The sequence below is a fragment of the Anser brachyrhynchus genome (assembly GCF_964034855.1).
Source record: "Anser brachyrhynchus genome assembly, contig: SCAFFOLD_126, whole genome shotgun sequence".
Classification (NCBI taxonomy): domain Eukaryota; kingdom Metazoa; phylum Chordata; class Aves; order Anseriformes; family Anatidae; genus Anser; species Anser brachyrhynchus.
Genome location: NW_027663679.1, coordinates 370,974 through 385,768, shown reverse-complemented (window position 1 = coordinate 385,768; position 14,795 = coordinate 370,974). Strand labels below are relative to the sequence as shown.

General features: G+C 36.1%; 1 protein-coding gene across 1 annotated transcript in view; it reads right to left on the bottom strand.

Annotated features, from left to right (window-relative positions):
• LOC308187058 (adhesion G-protein coupled receptor V1-like) overlaps nucleotides 1-14,795 on the bottom strand; it is a gene marked incomplete at its 5' end in the record, with an annotated part of 55,809 nt that overhangs the window by 32,657 nt on the left and 8,357 nt on the right. Inside the window, 5 exons of the mRNA XM_080609214.1 lie at nucleotides 1,166-1,198; nucleotides 8,430-8,653; nucleotides 9,135-9,311; nucleotides 12,416-12,745; nucleotides 13,544-13,814. Coding sequence (XP_080465340.1) covers nucleotides 1,166-1,198; nucleotides 8,430-8,653; nucleotides 9,135-9,311; nucleotides 12,416-12,745; nucleotides 13,544-13,814 — 1,035 coding nt within the window. The remainder of the gene's footprint in view (nucleotides 1-1,165; nucleotides 1,199-8,429; nucleotides 8,654-9,134; nucleotides 9,312-12,415; nucleotides 12,746-13,543; nucleotides 13,815-14,795) is intronic.

Below are 14,795 nucleotides of genomic sequence, written 5' to 3'. Positions count from 1 at the left end.
CCTGTCTGACTCTACAAAATGTTGGACCTGCTCTCAGTAGCTCAGACTCATTCCCCTTTCTCATTACTCCTTTAAAGCACATGCTGAATGGTGCAAGAATGAAGTACGTTGACCAAATACGCATACTTCAGATTCCTCTCAGTAAAGGATTTCTCTCTCTGGGCTTCTCCTACACCATCTTGATCGTACTCTGTGACAGGAATGGGCAGTATCTGATAACAGTAATGAACCTTGCATATTACTTGCTTGCCTTTCCTCAGAAGCAGTAATTTTCATCATTTTAAATTTCTTATATTAAAAATTCCAGAGAAGCACTATTGCAGGATGCATCAAGAATACACCTTCAGATTGATGGTCTGCATATGATTTATTACATGTAGTTTTAGGTACTTAGATTCCTTTGCATCTTTCACGTTTCCTGTCAGTATTGTATTTTTCAATGAAATCGTGGTCCTGCATACTGTACATATTTTTGTGCTTTCACTGTGCTACAACCTAGACTTTATCAAACACTATTTCATGAAGAAATGTGATCTATTATATCCAGTTTTTGAAATCAGGCCCAGAACTGTGTCCAGAAGCACGTTTTAAGTAACTGGAACCTACACACACAAAAACAACTTAGCATTGTTGTAGCACAGTCTACAGGACAGGGTACAGGATGCAAAATAGGTAATACCTATTTAATAGAGTAACGTGCTCATGTTTGTTACATGTTTAAAAAAAAAAAAAGTCGGTAGAAAAAATAACCTGTGTTATATAAATTATATGCATGTTAGTCTAAATCAAGATAACTTTCCTTGTCTTTGACTAGAGAAAATTACTCTGTAACTCTAATCAGTTCAGCCATTTAGTTGGGGCAAACTGTATTTGTAGCAGTTTAAAACAATTAATTCATTATTCCATGAAACACTCAAATATCAAACACTGAGCCATGCATTCATAACTTTCATCATTCACAGATCCTACATAAAGAAATGCCTTCAGGCAAGAACCCCATGCCATCAAACGAAACACCAAAGGGGAAGCATGCGTTGTCTGAAGAGATGCAGAGACGTGATTCTTGGGGGGGAAAGAAATGATAAAGACAGTTTCTGTCCAAACCAACCACTTCTAAAACAAAGCATTGATTCACTGAGGACAGAAAACAGTTCACCGCACTTACCCAAAGAACACGACAAACCTTTCTGTCTCTACCCTGTCAACACAGAGGAAAAAAAAAAAAAAAAAAAGAGGATGTAGAAAGTAATGAAAGTGCCACTTACTAAAATTTCAATACTACCCATCTTATAAAAGAACAAAAAACTAACAAAAGGGACAAAAAAAAAAAAAAGAAAAAGAAAAAAAAGAAGGCTTTCTTTTTACTTTCCAAAAGTTTATAATGTTCTTTTTATGGGAACCCTGCTTGCTTGGCATTTTCCTGTTGACAAAGGCCAGCAAGTGGGCAGTTCCCACTTAGGAGGAGTGACCCCATGACCAATTCAGCATGTCAAGAGCCACTCAAGGTGTTCCCTACCAAGCCCTCCTCAAAGAGCTTGATTACTGACTGCGTGATCACAACTGCAGCAGCCATCCACGATTATAACCCTTTATTAGGGAAATACATCTACGTGCCTCTGTGATATGGTGTTTCATCAGTCTGACAAAGCAATGATAAAAACAGATAAGCACAGAAAGAGTACTGATGGGTACACAAGGAAAAGTAATTAGGCACAAAATCACAGCAAACCTCATTTACAACAATTTTTTAGTTAATCAGATTACCAAAGTAGTATATATACATGTATAACATAAATACAAATATAAGAAAGAGAAGCAGAAGGAGAAAAAGGGGAAAAAGAGGGGACAAGGAAATAAAGGGACAAAAAAAAAAAAAGAAAAAGGGGAAAGGAAAAGGTATTTGCTAATCAAAAGGTTAAAAAATTAAATCAAGTTTCAACCAAGCATTTATAACAAAACTGCCACATGAAGTCAGTCAAAAGGGCAGCATTATTCTGCAATAGTAATCATGTATTTTGGCTTTCTTAATCAAAAATACATTAAATACAAAAACTGTATCGTCTATCAAAGCACCAAAACCAGATTAAAACAGTGTTTGTAAGGTGATAATTGGGCTCCACTAATCTCAAAAATAATTTAAATTTGGAATTCAATACAGACAAGAGTTCACTCTAAATTCTGAGAAGTAAATACATTCACAGACGTTCTTTCGAATAGGAAGTCTGAATTAATTGAAATTTGTTATTGATATTCACTGAAGCTAGGTATATATTGAGACATTCTCCCTTCCCTCAGAAACATGCAAAAGCATTCAAAAAACAGCAAAATATTAACACAATGAAAAGATCAAGGAGAAGATTCCAGAGTTGGTAATGCTAAAATTTAATTATATCGCTAAGCTGTTAGTAAAATAATTTACAACAGAAAATAAAAATGAATCACTATATCAAGTGAGCTTTTGATATGTATTAAACCTAGACAGCTTTCAGGTCAGGAAGCAACCAGTAAAATTCAGTCCATCAACTGGTAAAAAAGAACGTTGTTCAGGTGGTTTCTCCATACAAACCCCATCTTGAACACCTGGATCCTTTTATTTATTTACTTATTTGTTTGTTTGTTTGTTTATTTATTTATTATCTGGTCATTTTTTTTCTCTGGCTGATATCATGAGTGGTCAGACCGCTATCACTGCCCTGGCACAGTAATGTTAGTTACTTCTCCAAAAAGTCATAAAACATCCTATGCAGAAACTTAATAGAAGCAGCTAGGTTTAGGTTTCCAGCTCCAAGATGCTGTTAAGCAAACAATGAATGAACGAAGCTGTGGCTGCCCCATCCCTGGAGGTATTCAAGACCAGGTTGGATGAGGCTGTGGCCAACCTGATCTAGTAGGTGCCATCCCTGCCCATGGCAGAGGGGTTGGAAGTGGATGATCTTTAAGGTCCCTTCCAACCTGAGCCATTCTGTGATTCGAAGAATGGTGCACTCAGTAGTATTCTTTATATCTATACTCTAAGGCATATACATGTAACTTTTCATAACATAGAATGCATATCCCTAACAAGAAATTTTTAAAAAATAGTATTGAAAAAAAAAGAAGAATTAAGAGAACAAAGATAAATTAGGAAAGTACATTTTAAATTTAAATCCAAAATGTTTGTTGTAAAGTATTCTCACAGGTTTACTTTTTTCTAGGAATAATAAAAAAAAAAAAATCCCAATTCTATTGTTTTGAACAATTACATTGTAATGCAATTATCATACTCACATCCTGCAAACTTTTATCCTTTTAATCCAAATGCTTGCTTTTCGGTTCAGTGTACTCTTCATGTGCTAAACCTAAGTCCATACAGGGCTAAACCAGGCAAGGTGAAGCGTTCAGCAAATAGCTGCATAATACTTCCAGCAGCCAGCTCAGATCGACCCGGAGGAGCTACGGGGCTGGACACAGGGTCCGTGCCACCAGAGAGCTGCCAGGACACCAGCCCCATCCCCTGCCACGTGCACTTCCAACCTCGAAGAACAGAGGGGCGTTCATATACCACCCTTACACCACGGAGGAGATGCTCCCAGACTGCCTGACACTACACGGGTCCAGTTCAGTCCCGTTTCACTCCTCGTGGTATGTGAAACCAGCTCTTTAGGTGTTCCTCTGACAGCAGTATGGAAACAGGACAAAGAGGGCTATTCAGAAGCAGCAATAAAAGTTAAAACAGCTGCTTTGACATGGTGGCTTAACCGTGGCCAGCAGCTCCTCCAGCTAGTGAAAAGAACTCTTGACCAGGAATAAGGTGATACCAATCACTGGGAAAGCCACTTCCCTGTTTTTATCCTCAGCTTATTTTTTCCTGTAAAATGGCTATGTATGGACATGAAGTTTCATATCGTCACAGACAGTAAACCCTGGCAATGCTTATGATGCTGCCAAAAGAAATACAACCTCAAAGTGTGTAAAGCATTTCTTATACAACAAGACTAATGTGAAATGACTGATCATTAGGGAAATTCTTTCAGTAAAAAAAATCATAATTATTATGTAGCAAGAACTACAGATGAATTAGGACAACTGACAGGAGCTTCAAAATGTTTCTTACACTTTTTTAAACATGCAGTACAAGAAAATAGGAGAAATTAGAGTTTTGACTAAGTTTAAGGTACCATGAGAATTTCAATGTTAAGAACTAACTAGAACCACAAAATAATTAAATAAATAAATGAAAAATAGCTTTGAAGTTAATAACTTTTGACAAAATCTGGAATTTCTGCAGAACCTGAGTGTTCTGAAAGACACATGAGAAACTTAATTTCCACTGTGAATCTACACGGCTGTCATTATTAAACCACACTTCTCTAAAAGACTTTCTTTTCTACCAGGGTATCTCAAAAAGGGGGAAGTGAAATTGCTTGTGGAACATTACTCAATTTGCTTGCATTCAGTGTTCACCCCCTCTTCAATTTTTTCAGGATTATCTACTGATTTAATTAGAGGCAGGCTCTAGCTCTAAAGAACTGCATTAAAGTAGGATTTGCCACATTAGACTTTCCATAGTGCCTCTCATCAGAGGAAACACCTTCTCTCCAGGTTTAATCCATCATTTATTTGATTTTTGAGGCTATTTTAATTTTTCTGAGTCATAGCAGGAGAGATATGTTGTTATTTTGAGAAGTAATGAAAACAAGCAGTAGGTGTCCAGCGCACTCATTTCAACATTCTACTATTTTCAAATGACTTTTTCCCCGTTAAAACGCAGTCTGATCAAACCCTTGAGGCATCCCTGGAGGTTTTCAAGGCCAGGTTGGACTAGGCTGTGGGCCGACCTGATCTAATGGGTGGCATCCCTGCCCATGGCACTGGGGTTGGAAACTGATGATCTTTAAGGTCCCTTCCAACCCAAGCTATTCTGTGATTCTATGAAAATTTACATAAGTAAGATAGATATGGTTTTGAAACAGACACTAACCAAAGGGAATTACCAAGTAAGGAGAAAATCCTAGCTCCATTAAGCAGTATGGCAGTGAGTAACCCACAACACATAAACCCTTAAGCCCTGTCCATCAACACTACACAGTGATTTAAATGGCCCTCCTATGCTTTTCTAACTTTTTGACATGTAGCAACCTCTAAAACCCAAAAATGTTTAAAAACTGCCAGATATTTCACAGTGAAATAGTCAAGTCTGTATTTTACATTTGTAATTTTCAAAAAATTACTTCATAACTCATAGGTCTAATCATTTTCCACATAAACTGATGACAGAATGTCAGCCTATGGAAATCTGTATCCCATCACAGAAATCACTAGAACAATAAAAATCTTCAAATAACGTTGCTTCAGTTTATTATATATAGTAAATGAGATTTATGTCGTAACATATGCATATGGATCTGTTCTGGCATCCTAACTTCCATGAGTTAAGACTCAAAAAATGCTGGAGCATAAGGACTGCCTAAACAGTTGTCTGTTTGTTGATTATCACTTCCACAAAATAAAAGTGATTTATCCCCAGATCCCAAAGTCTCCAAGTTCTCAGTCTCACCACCACTCACTCATGAGCACAAACACAGGCCACGTCCCCAGCCCACATACCCTGCAGGTTCTGGCCCTCTGGTTGTGCCAGGTGCCAAACTGATAGCTGTCTGCACCTTAACTGGGGGGCTGATAACTGCCAGTGAGAGATTACGTTGTGTAGAAGGAAAAAACAGCAATCAGATTTAAAAAAAACTGATTTCTGTTTGTGCTTACCAGGTAAAATGAACAGCCCTAGTATGCATATATGCTCTCACAAAGCACACACACAATTTCCATGGCCTGTTCCACCTACATTCATCAAGAAGACCAAGGTCTTTCCTTTCTCACATAGATTTCACTACAGACATCTGGTTTTATTTATGCTTGGTCTCAATTCAGGCCTATTCAGATAGGGCAGGCATTCAACCTGAATCTGCTCCTAAAAAAAGAAAATATAAAGAAGCTTCAGCAGATACAAGACTCTCTTGCTCCTTCATTACTCATCATTACTCATCTGTGTTCTTTGGAATCATATTTTTCATGTTATACATTTTCCTCCAGTTTGTGGACAAAATTCAGAGCTAGTTTTAATATCTGTGGTCTAAGTATAGAGAGCATAAAGCAAGAAAGGATAACATTGTTTTTAATGGCTTGGAAAAAATATAGTTATGGATGCACTTAAAGCTTATTTAAAATTGAACTGCCTTGACAATACCACTAAGCCGTAAATAATACATCCTTGTTAGAACTAATTATTTTGATTATTTTACCCGTGCTATTAATAATTGCAATACATTGAATGCTTATGAACATATGTCTATGTCTGTAGTTTCATTAAAGTTCTTACATGCTTTCTTTTCTCGCTGACTTATGCTACAATTTACGGAACAGTACAAGCACATCTACAGCACAGTGCATCTTTGTTTTCATGCTCATTCACTACTGCTGTGAGGTGCTGGCTGCCAGCCTCGGAAACTGAAATCTTCTATTTGTCCACAAAATACCAACCAGGCTGAAAGCAATAGCACGGGCGTACACGTAACCCTGCCAGTATCCTTCAACCCTAATTTGAAGAGTCATGTCTAGTACTGAAAGGATGATCTCTGCAGTCATTTCATTCTTGGCTTCTGCTAATTAGTTGAAGTGAGGGATGCTACCAAGGTCTAGAGAAAAGTTCAGATTCTATCTCCTCCTTGCTTACTTCTTTTTCCAGGACAGACCACCTGTTCCTCGGTTCACTCTCTGACCCTGCCAAGTGTGGGAAAGCTGCTTACTGTTGGCGCACTTTTCACCATCCACTTCATGATCAACAGAGCCTACGGCTTGCACCATACACAGCAAAAGCAGAACACTGGTTGTATTTGTTCAGCTGCCAGTTCAATCCCTGTTGCAGCCACCATTTTCAAGGTATAGCCTACAGTTGTAACTCAGGATAAATGGCAGAAAACTGTACTTTCACACACGTGAATCAAAAAAGTTACCCTTTCATGCTGCTTACTTCTATCTACTTACTTGTTTACCTCAATACCACTCTGCATTCTTGGCCACCTTACACTCAAAACTTGAACCATCATTTCTAATCCTAGTTTCCCCCTTTGTGCCAGAGACTCTAAAAAAATTCCTTGAGACAAACCAGTTTCTCCCACAGAAAGAAAGCGGAGAACTGCTTGCAATAGTCTCTGTTTTTATTCTGAAAAGGATTGCCTTTTTAATGTAATGAGTAGCCAAGGTAGAATAAAATAACTAGTTCTGAACTACATGCATTAACCAGCCACCTTTTAATCAAGCAAGCCAATCCCGCAAAGGAATAACATCTTCCCTGTGTGCCATAAAGATGTTCGAAAACCATGTTTTCTGAAATGGGATCTTCTAGTGATCAACAACAGCGTGAGGAGCTTCTTGCCTATTGTTTGCTAATGTGGAATCACTGTGGATATCTGTTGTGGATATCTAAGAGCTAGCCTACGCTTCCTGTACAGAATAAAAATACTTCTTCTGCATAAGGTAAGGACTATGTAAGTAGTAGATGTTCAGTGTGGAAGCTGGTGCTGGCAGACCACTGTAGTATGTTTTCAGTAAAAGTGGAAAATGTACCTTAGACAAATAGGAGGTAATACAAGAGCACGTGTGGTGGTATTTCTGTATTTACTTATGTAACTGAGCTGTGGGAAGCAGGACAGACGATATAGCCAAGACACTCTTGTTAGTAACTCAAAGAGGGAAAAGACTCCTGATTATAAACTAATTTAAGTTTTCTGAACAGTGTTCACATGCAGATAATAGTATCACCTGAGGGCCCTTACAGCCTGTTATCCTAAAATCCTCCACTAGATGAGAAGGGAGACCAGAACACTGTGCTTCAGAAACCCCACTGCATTCTCATTAGCAGAAGACTGCAATAATAGTCACACTGGGATATTCTGGGGGCTATGAGCTGACAGAAGTATCTAATTATCAAGGAATATTGAACATGCAGATCAAACAAATAAACTGCAAGTCTAATTCTACAGTGACACCCAAGTTATAAATGTTTTTTCTGACAGAAAAAGTTCTGCATTGCTTTTTAGTTCTCACTTTAGTTTTTCCCATTATCTTACTAAATATTATTTTTCCGAAAAAAAAAAAAGTGTTAAAACCAAGAGCTATAAAAAAGATCAAAACTGAAAGAACTTTCTAAATAGCATACAGAATTTTCATGAAAATATAAACAGTTAAGTCATTAGATAATAAATGCAAAATGGTTTCTTACATTGATCTCCAGTCAAAGAACCCATACACAGTCTGAAACAAGGGCCCACTATTTCTTCAGACACATATCAACACAATGCAAGCAATACCATGTAATTAACACTGTGCTAATCTGTTATGCATAAATTGAGTACTGCAGCTGATACATATGAATAGAGAATAGGGTACAATACCTGTCCAAAGTTAATAACACAGTTTCGTTCATTTCAGGTACATCATCAGCTTTAATGGTGATGTTAATTGTGGTATCACTTTGTCCAGATAAGAAAACCACGGAGCCGTTAAAAGGACTTATATCATCCTGTGTTACCGCCTTTTGATTGGGACCAGAGGGTTTCAAACTCCAGAACACAGTTGCTTGACCATCAGTCCCATCTCGATGCAATGCAATGGAAACCTGTGAAACACATTAATTTGTTGTGACTTGCAAAAGTAGATGCAAAACCGATTACTCCCTTGCAAATTACTATTTGAATAAATAATAATAAAAACAAAAGTTTGGCCAGTTCTAATTTGAGAATGGGAAATGATCTATCTTATTCAGGATTTGTCTCAGTCCTACTTTACATGACTATGCTCGCAATTGGTGAGAGAGACTAACTGCAGTATCTTTTGCTCTGTGTGAGCATCAAGGGCTAACTGGTTTTAGATACTTACACAGAAAGCAAAGACCAATCTCAGTTCTCTGGAAATCAGTAACAGATTATTTCAGAGCATTTTTTTTTTTTTTTTAAAGAAGAGAATATTTAGGATAAGACAGAACTTACAGGAAGGCTTTTCCTCACATTAATTGTCAAATGCTACACTGAATACAGCAAACTCCACCTTCTCCAAATAAGTTTTCCATAGCAAAAGACAATATAAAAAGGCTTACTTACCAGCGTAGCAGGGGAATCTTCTGGTTCAGAAAGAATAATCGGTAGATTGCTAATAAAGCCTATTTCTCCATTTGCAATATCTGGAGTAATCCTCAAAGAAATATTTCGAATTTCGCCTAATCTAGGACTCACAGATGGGACTAGAGGAATTCTATTCACCAGTTCAACTCCTTCCAGCTGTAGGAAAAAGTAAAAGAAAAGTGAGAAATAAGAAGCCTCAGCACCAAGTCAGAACAGTTCTGACATTTCAGAGTAATTTTCATATAAAGGAAGTATACATCTCCAGAGCAAATTCTTCCTACTGATAGCACTGCTGTTATAAAAATTTGTAAGTAGACATGTCAAAGAAATTAAGTGGATATTGTTGAGCTGTCAGCAGAATGGTACACCTCCCAGACAAATCATGTTAGTGTATGTAATTAAACACAGATCAAGCCAGAGAGAGAGACTCTGTTCCAGATCAGCTGATACATTACTAGAGCTATTAACAACAGTCATTGATGAGCAGCATAGGCAATTGTCTAACATCATTTTTTGTGTCTTGCATTGATAAAAATCTAGGGAAATCACTGAAGTCATAATAATTTACAGCCCTTGATCAAACAGCCAAATAATAATCCACTTTTCTTTCCTCTCCACAAAATTTTAAGGAATTCTCTATCTAAGAACTACCAGAGCCACATTAAGAATTTAAATTCAGTACAGTATTTCAAAACTGTATTTTACTTGTCACTGCATTTCTGATAGATTATAGATACTAAGAGGAAATAGATTTTTTTTCATCCTTTTCTTTAAAAGGGAAGCATCACTCGCTAAGCCCAGCACCAGTAGTGACACACCAAGGAAAGCAGAACTTGCCTGTTTAATTATTTCCTTTAAATATTATTTATTCCATGTGATTCTGTCTACATGCATCATTACAATAAATGTTTCCATAACAGATTTGCATATATTTCTGTGAACATTTCACTGGGGCATAAACTCCCACTGACATTTTTTCTTGGAGTTATCAGGTGTTATCATAGAGTAAAGCTTTATTTTTTGGGGATAAAATAGTGGCCTTTCTTAAATTCATATAGTAATCATGGTTCACCATTTCAAAAGATGATTTTTAAAGTCTTACAGTTCTTGAAACCAAACTCTATAAATATGTGGGCTGTATCATATTTTGTTCCACAACTGCTTGAGTAACACCCAGAAATATGCATGAACATTTATCTGATGATAGATGGAAATGTTTTACAAATACTGTATTTAGTAACTGATTCTCAACCATTCCAACCTGTTATCAAAAGTCTGAAGAACAGATGATGGCACTGTTTGTTTCTCCTCTTTTCTGAGCTTTCTCCTAGCATAGGCCCCGATTCTGCAATTAACAGGATGAAAGTGCACCACTGTGCGGTTATTAGCTCAGTAAACTTTCTGAAATACTACACAGCCAAAACAATTTGCTCTATTTAAAGTGTATGCTGTATTTGGATCCTGTATGGTACCTTTGGAATAAAGTAATAATCAATAAAGAACAGAGATTTTACTCTTTCTGCAATGTTTCCTTTAGTACCTTTTAAAGGAAACCAGTACAAAGAGAAAAAAATATATAGTTATTTGAACAATAACAATTAGTTTATGAGCTTAATTTTCAGAGTTAATCTTCCTAGCTATACCAAAAACCGCATCTCTGATTACAGCACGTTATTTAATTGAAGGTGTCACTAAGGAATATATCTCACATTAACATTATCTCCTGTACCTTTATTCATCCTACAGTTTCATTTGCTTCTCTGCTGATTCCTGAGTCAATTCTTTATTTTGCCTAAGTACAACTCATTCTAAACATGTTCACTGAGATTATCATTTATTCACGATGCAGAAGGATTGTCACAGTGATAAATAGTGGTGTTTTCCTTCTCTATGAGTTTCTAAATTAATTATTTGAGCTGGAAAGCTCCTCTGATTTAATTTCTTCAAACAAAGATTTTATTTATAGTTCATGGAGAAAGTACAGAAAAAAAAAAAAACAGATTGGAATCTACAGTTTGAAAATCCAGGCAAAGTGCTTGGAATGACTGAACATTCTGAAATATTTATCAGATGTGTGTCTTGACTACAGTCAAAGGACAAAAAAAAAAAAAAAAAAAAAAAACCATTGAATACATGGAATTAGACATTTAAGAATTTTGTGGATCTCTCAAACCTCTTGCAATCATAAAACATACTAACGTGTTCTAGTATTTCAGAAGGCAATTCCTAATCTAACTGTGAATGCCATAAATAAATAAATAAATAAAATTGCATATTAGATAAACAATATAATTCTGGCAAAACTTTTTGTTCTCATTATTCCTCCTGTAAGAGAATGTAGGGAGAAGGATGTGGAGGGAGGAAATCTTTCAAAGGTCTTAGAAGTGATTACAACGTCTTTGGTAGACTATAAGGAAAATATAAAACCTGGCAAATTTGAAATTCATGGATATAACATCAACACCTTCAACGATGATAAAAGTTATCTTTTACAAATTGAGATAGAAAAAAAAAAGGAAAGAAAAAAGTGAAGAAAACTATACAGGGAAAAAAAAAAGTAAGTTCTCCTAACAAATTTATATATAAATGCAATATAATATACATATAATATATAATGTATATTTGACCCTTTTTAATTTAGAATAGTTCAGCTGGAAGAGCAAAGATCACAGTATCACAGAATTGTAGGGGTTGGAAGGGACCTGGTCAGGCTGGAGAGTTGGGCAGGAAGAAACCAGATGAGGTTTAACAAGAGCAAGTGTAGAGTCCTGCATTTGGGAAGGAACAACCGCAAGTATCAGTACAGGCTGGGGGATGACCTGCTGGAGAAGGACCTGTATCAAGCCCAAGATACATTTACTTGCATGTCATTTCTGAAATTTTTCCTGCTTCAGTAATTTAATTTTAAGAACCTTATTTTTTTCACGTTCCAAGTCAGAGGCCAAGCAGAAACATGCTTCAAGGGGCAAGCAACAGACAACGCTGATCTCATTTTGATAAATTCCATGATTAGTACCTGAATCCTCTTTAGTTTTAAAATTTGTTTAATTACTAATGATTAGGGATAGAAAACTTTATAGCATAGTTATGAAAGATGTCTTTTTAAATAAGAAAATCTTTGCTTCAGAGCTAAGCACTTTTTTTTTTTTTACAGGAATGGTCATTTAAATTACAGTCAAGGGGAAGGATCAATTATTGAATCATATTCCTCATATTAAATAAGCTAAAAAACAAAAACAAAAACAAAACAGCTGAGATACCTGTATGAGGAAATGAGCACCATTTTGAAGAAATGCATCTTTTCTTATTGGTATACTCAAAGTATGATGTGTTTTTCCTTCTGGAAACAGGAGGATGCTGTTTCTAGACATATTTAGAATGCCATCTTTTGCTCTCTCAGGATCCAGAGCTCCAGCTGGAATATACAGTGCAGTATAAACTAACTGCACATTTCCAACTGTTCCTTTCTCCCTTACAAAACTCAAGGATAAAAAGCGTCCTGTTGGATTACTTTCAATCTTCTGATTCTCCAAAGGATAAAACTTTATTACGCCATAAACATCATCGCTGTCCTGAATGTAAAACAAAAGCTGCAAAACAGAAAACAGCATCACTTACTCAATGCTACAATTAATATACACCACAGTTTTCACGTTTTCATGAAAGTATGTCCTGACTGTCATCATACATTTTTATCGTTAGTGAATTGGCACTCAAGAAAGAAATCAGATTGACAGCCCCAAAGTGTTGCTTGTGCACAAGCAGCACACCACTGATAGCAGCAACTTTCCTGCTATGCCTCATCTATGTCAGAATGAGCTTTGAATAACTGATTTTTGGTTCAGCAGCCAAAGTGAATAATTTGAATATATTTCAGACTGTGAAAAAATCATTTAATTCACCAAATTCATTCCAATCATATGTTCAAAAAGCAAAGTAGGGACCTGAGTCACAGAATTGTCAGTAATGCTAATTACCCCTTATTTAAAAGTTCAGAGGTTAGTCTTAATCACTAAGCCATCCTCTTGAAGCTGTTACTCTGTGTAAAACATTCCAGTACCTACAGCAAATAAGCAAGTGAAAATAAATGCTCAACCTTCTCTTAGCAAGCAACCAATCAAGATAGCAGTTATGCAATGATATTTATGATGGGAATATTCTAAGCTAAATGCTACTGCATTAAATAGGTCTGGCCTTATAAAATATGTTAAGCCAAAGACTTTGGATGTGGCTCTTTATACTGAGAATACATCAGCTTGCTTCACTTAAACTCAAGCACAACTACTTCAATTTAGCCAATCCACCAAAACTGGTGGATCCTAATCCTAATCCTACTCCCTAATTATTATCTATCACCTCCTCAAAACAAGTTCTGAAATCAAACTTACCTCAGATGGTTCGCTGACTTCTGCGCCTCCCTGTATTGTATGAGCTAAGAGCTTCAGAAGATAGGGCTCTGCTTCTTCTGGTATGTTATCATCAATAATGGTCAGTGAAAGTGTGACCAGCATCTGTCCTTGATCAAAATGTATCTCCCCGGTCTCTGGAACAAGGTCTGCAGTCACAGGTGACAGATCACTGCTATTTCGAGTTATGACCCAGGTCACAGAAACATTTCCATGTGTTCCACCATTTCTTACGATCGTGATCCCTTCAAACCTGTGGTTTTGAATGAAAATAAAAATCTGTAACATGCAATTATAATTAATATCGGTTTACTTAGCTATCTGTTCCCTGGAAGATTTATACTGACTTCAGTGGAATCGATATTAACTGCTGCTACTGACATTTGAGTCAGGACTTAAAATTTGTGAAATCATACCACAGAAGTAGACTTTTCTCAGGTTGCTTATTCATGAGATAATATACATAAAGACATGAGTAATATATCTAAAGACATTAGTTAAAATTTATTTTGTTTACAGTAAGAAAGATACTGAGAAGAGGAAAGTTGGCATGTTTATATTTTTTCTCAGGAAAGATGTTAAATTTCAGAAAACTTTTTCTCAACTAAATTTCTACACTGTTTTATGGACTATATCAAAATACAATTGTCAGGCATGAGTGTTTAAATAATGATTTTATTTAAAATAAAGTGACTCAACTATTTGCCTATGCACTGAAATATAATTTATCAATATTTGTGATTATGGAAATGTCACGTTTCCTGTATCTGTGTATAAGAAAGAAAAAAAAAAAAGTGAATATTGAAGTGCTGGGCTCTACATACTAGAAATTGTTCATAAAATCATAGGTTGATACATTACCTCTTTCTCTGGGGATGAACCACCATCACTAGCTAGCAGTGGACATTTTTACTAAAACTGGCAATATTGTATAGATATTAGTTCTGCTTGTAAAGATTTGTGTGGAGATTTGTTTTTAATTTATCTGTAAAATTACATGTATTTAACTTTTTTGGAAGTCTATGGGTATTCAGTACTTCACAGAAGACACTCACCACCATTTTTTAACCAGAGACTGACTTTAAATACAGTATAGACAAAGATTTACTGGGAAAGGAAGCCTGAAATATATTTTCCACTTGTATGAATGGGTGTGTGGCCGCATCACAACTTCACTGATCCATCTTTTAGATTAAGGGTTTTTCAGTATTTTGATAATGTCATTAAATATTTA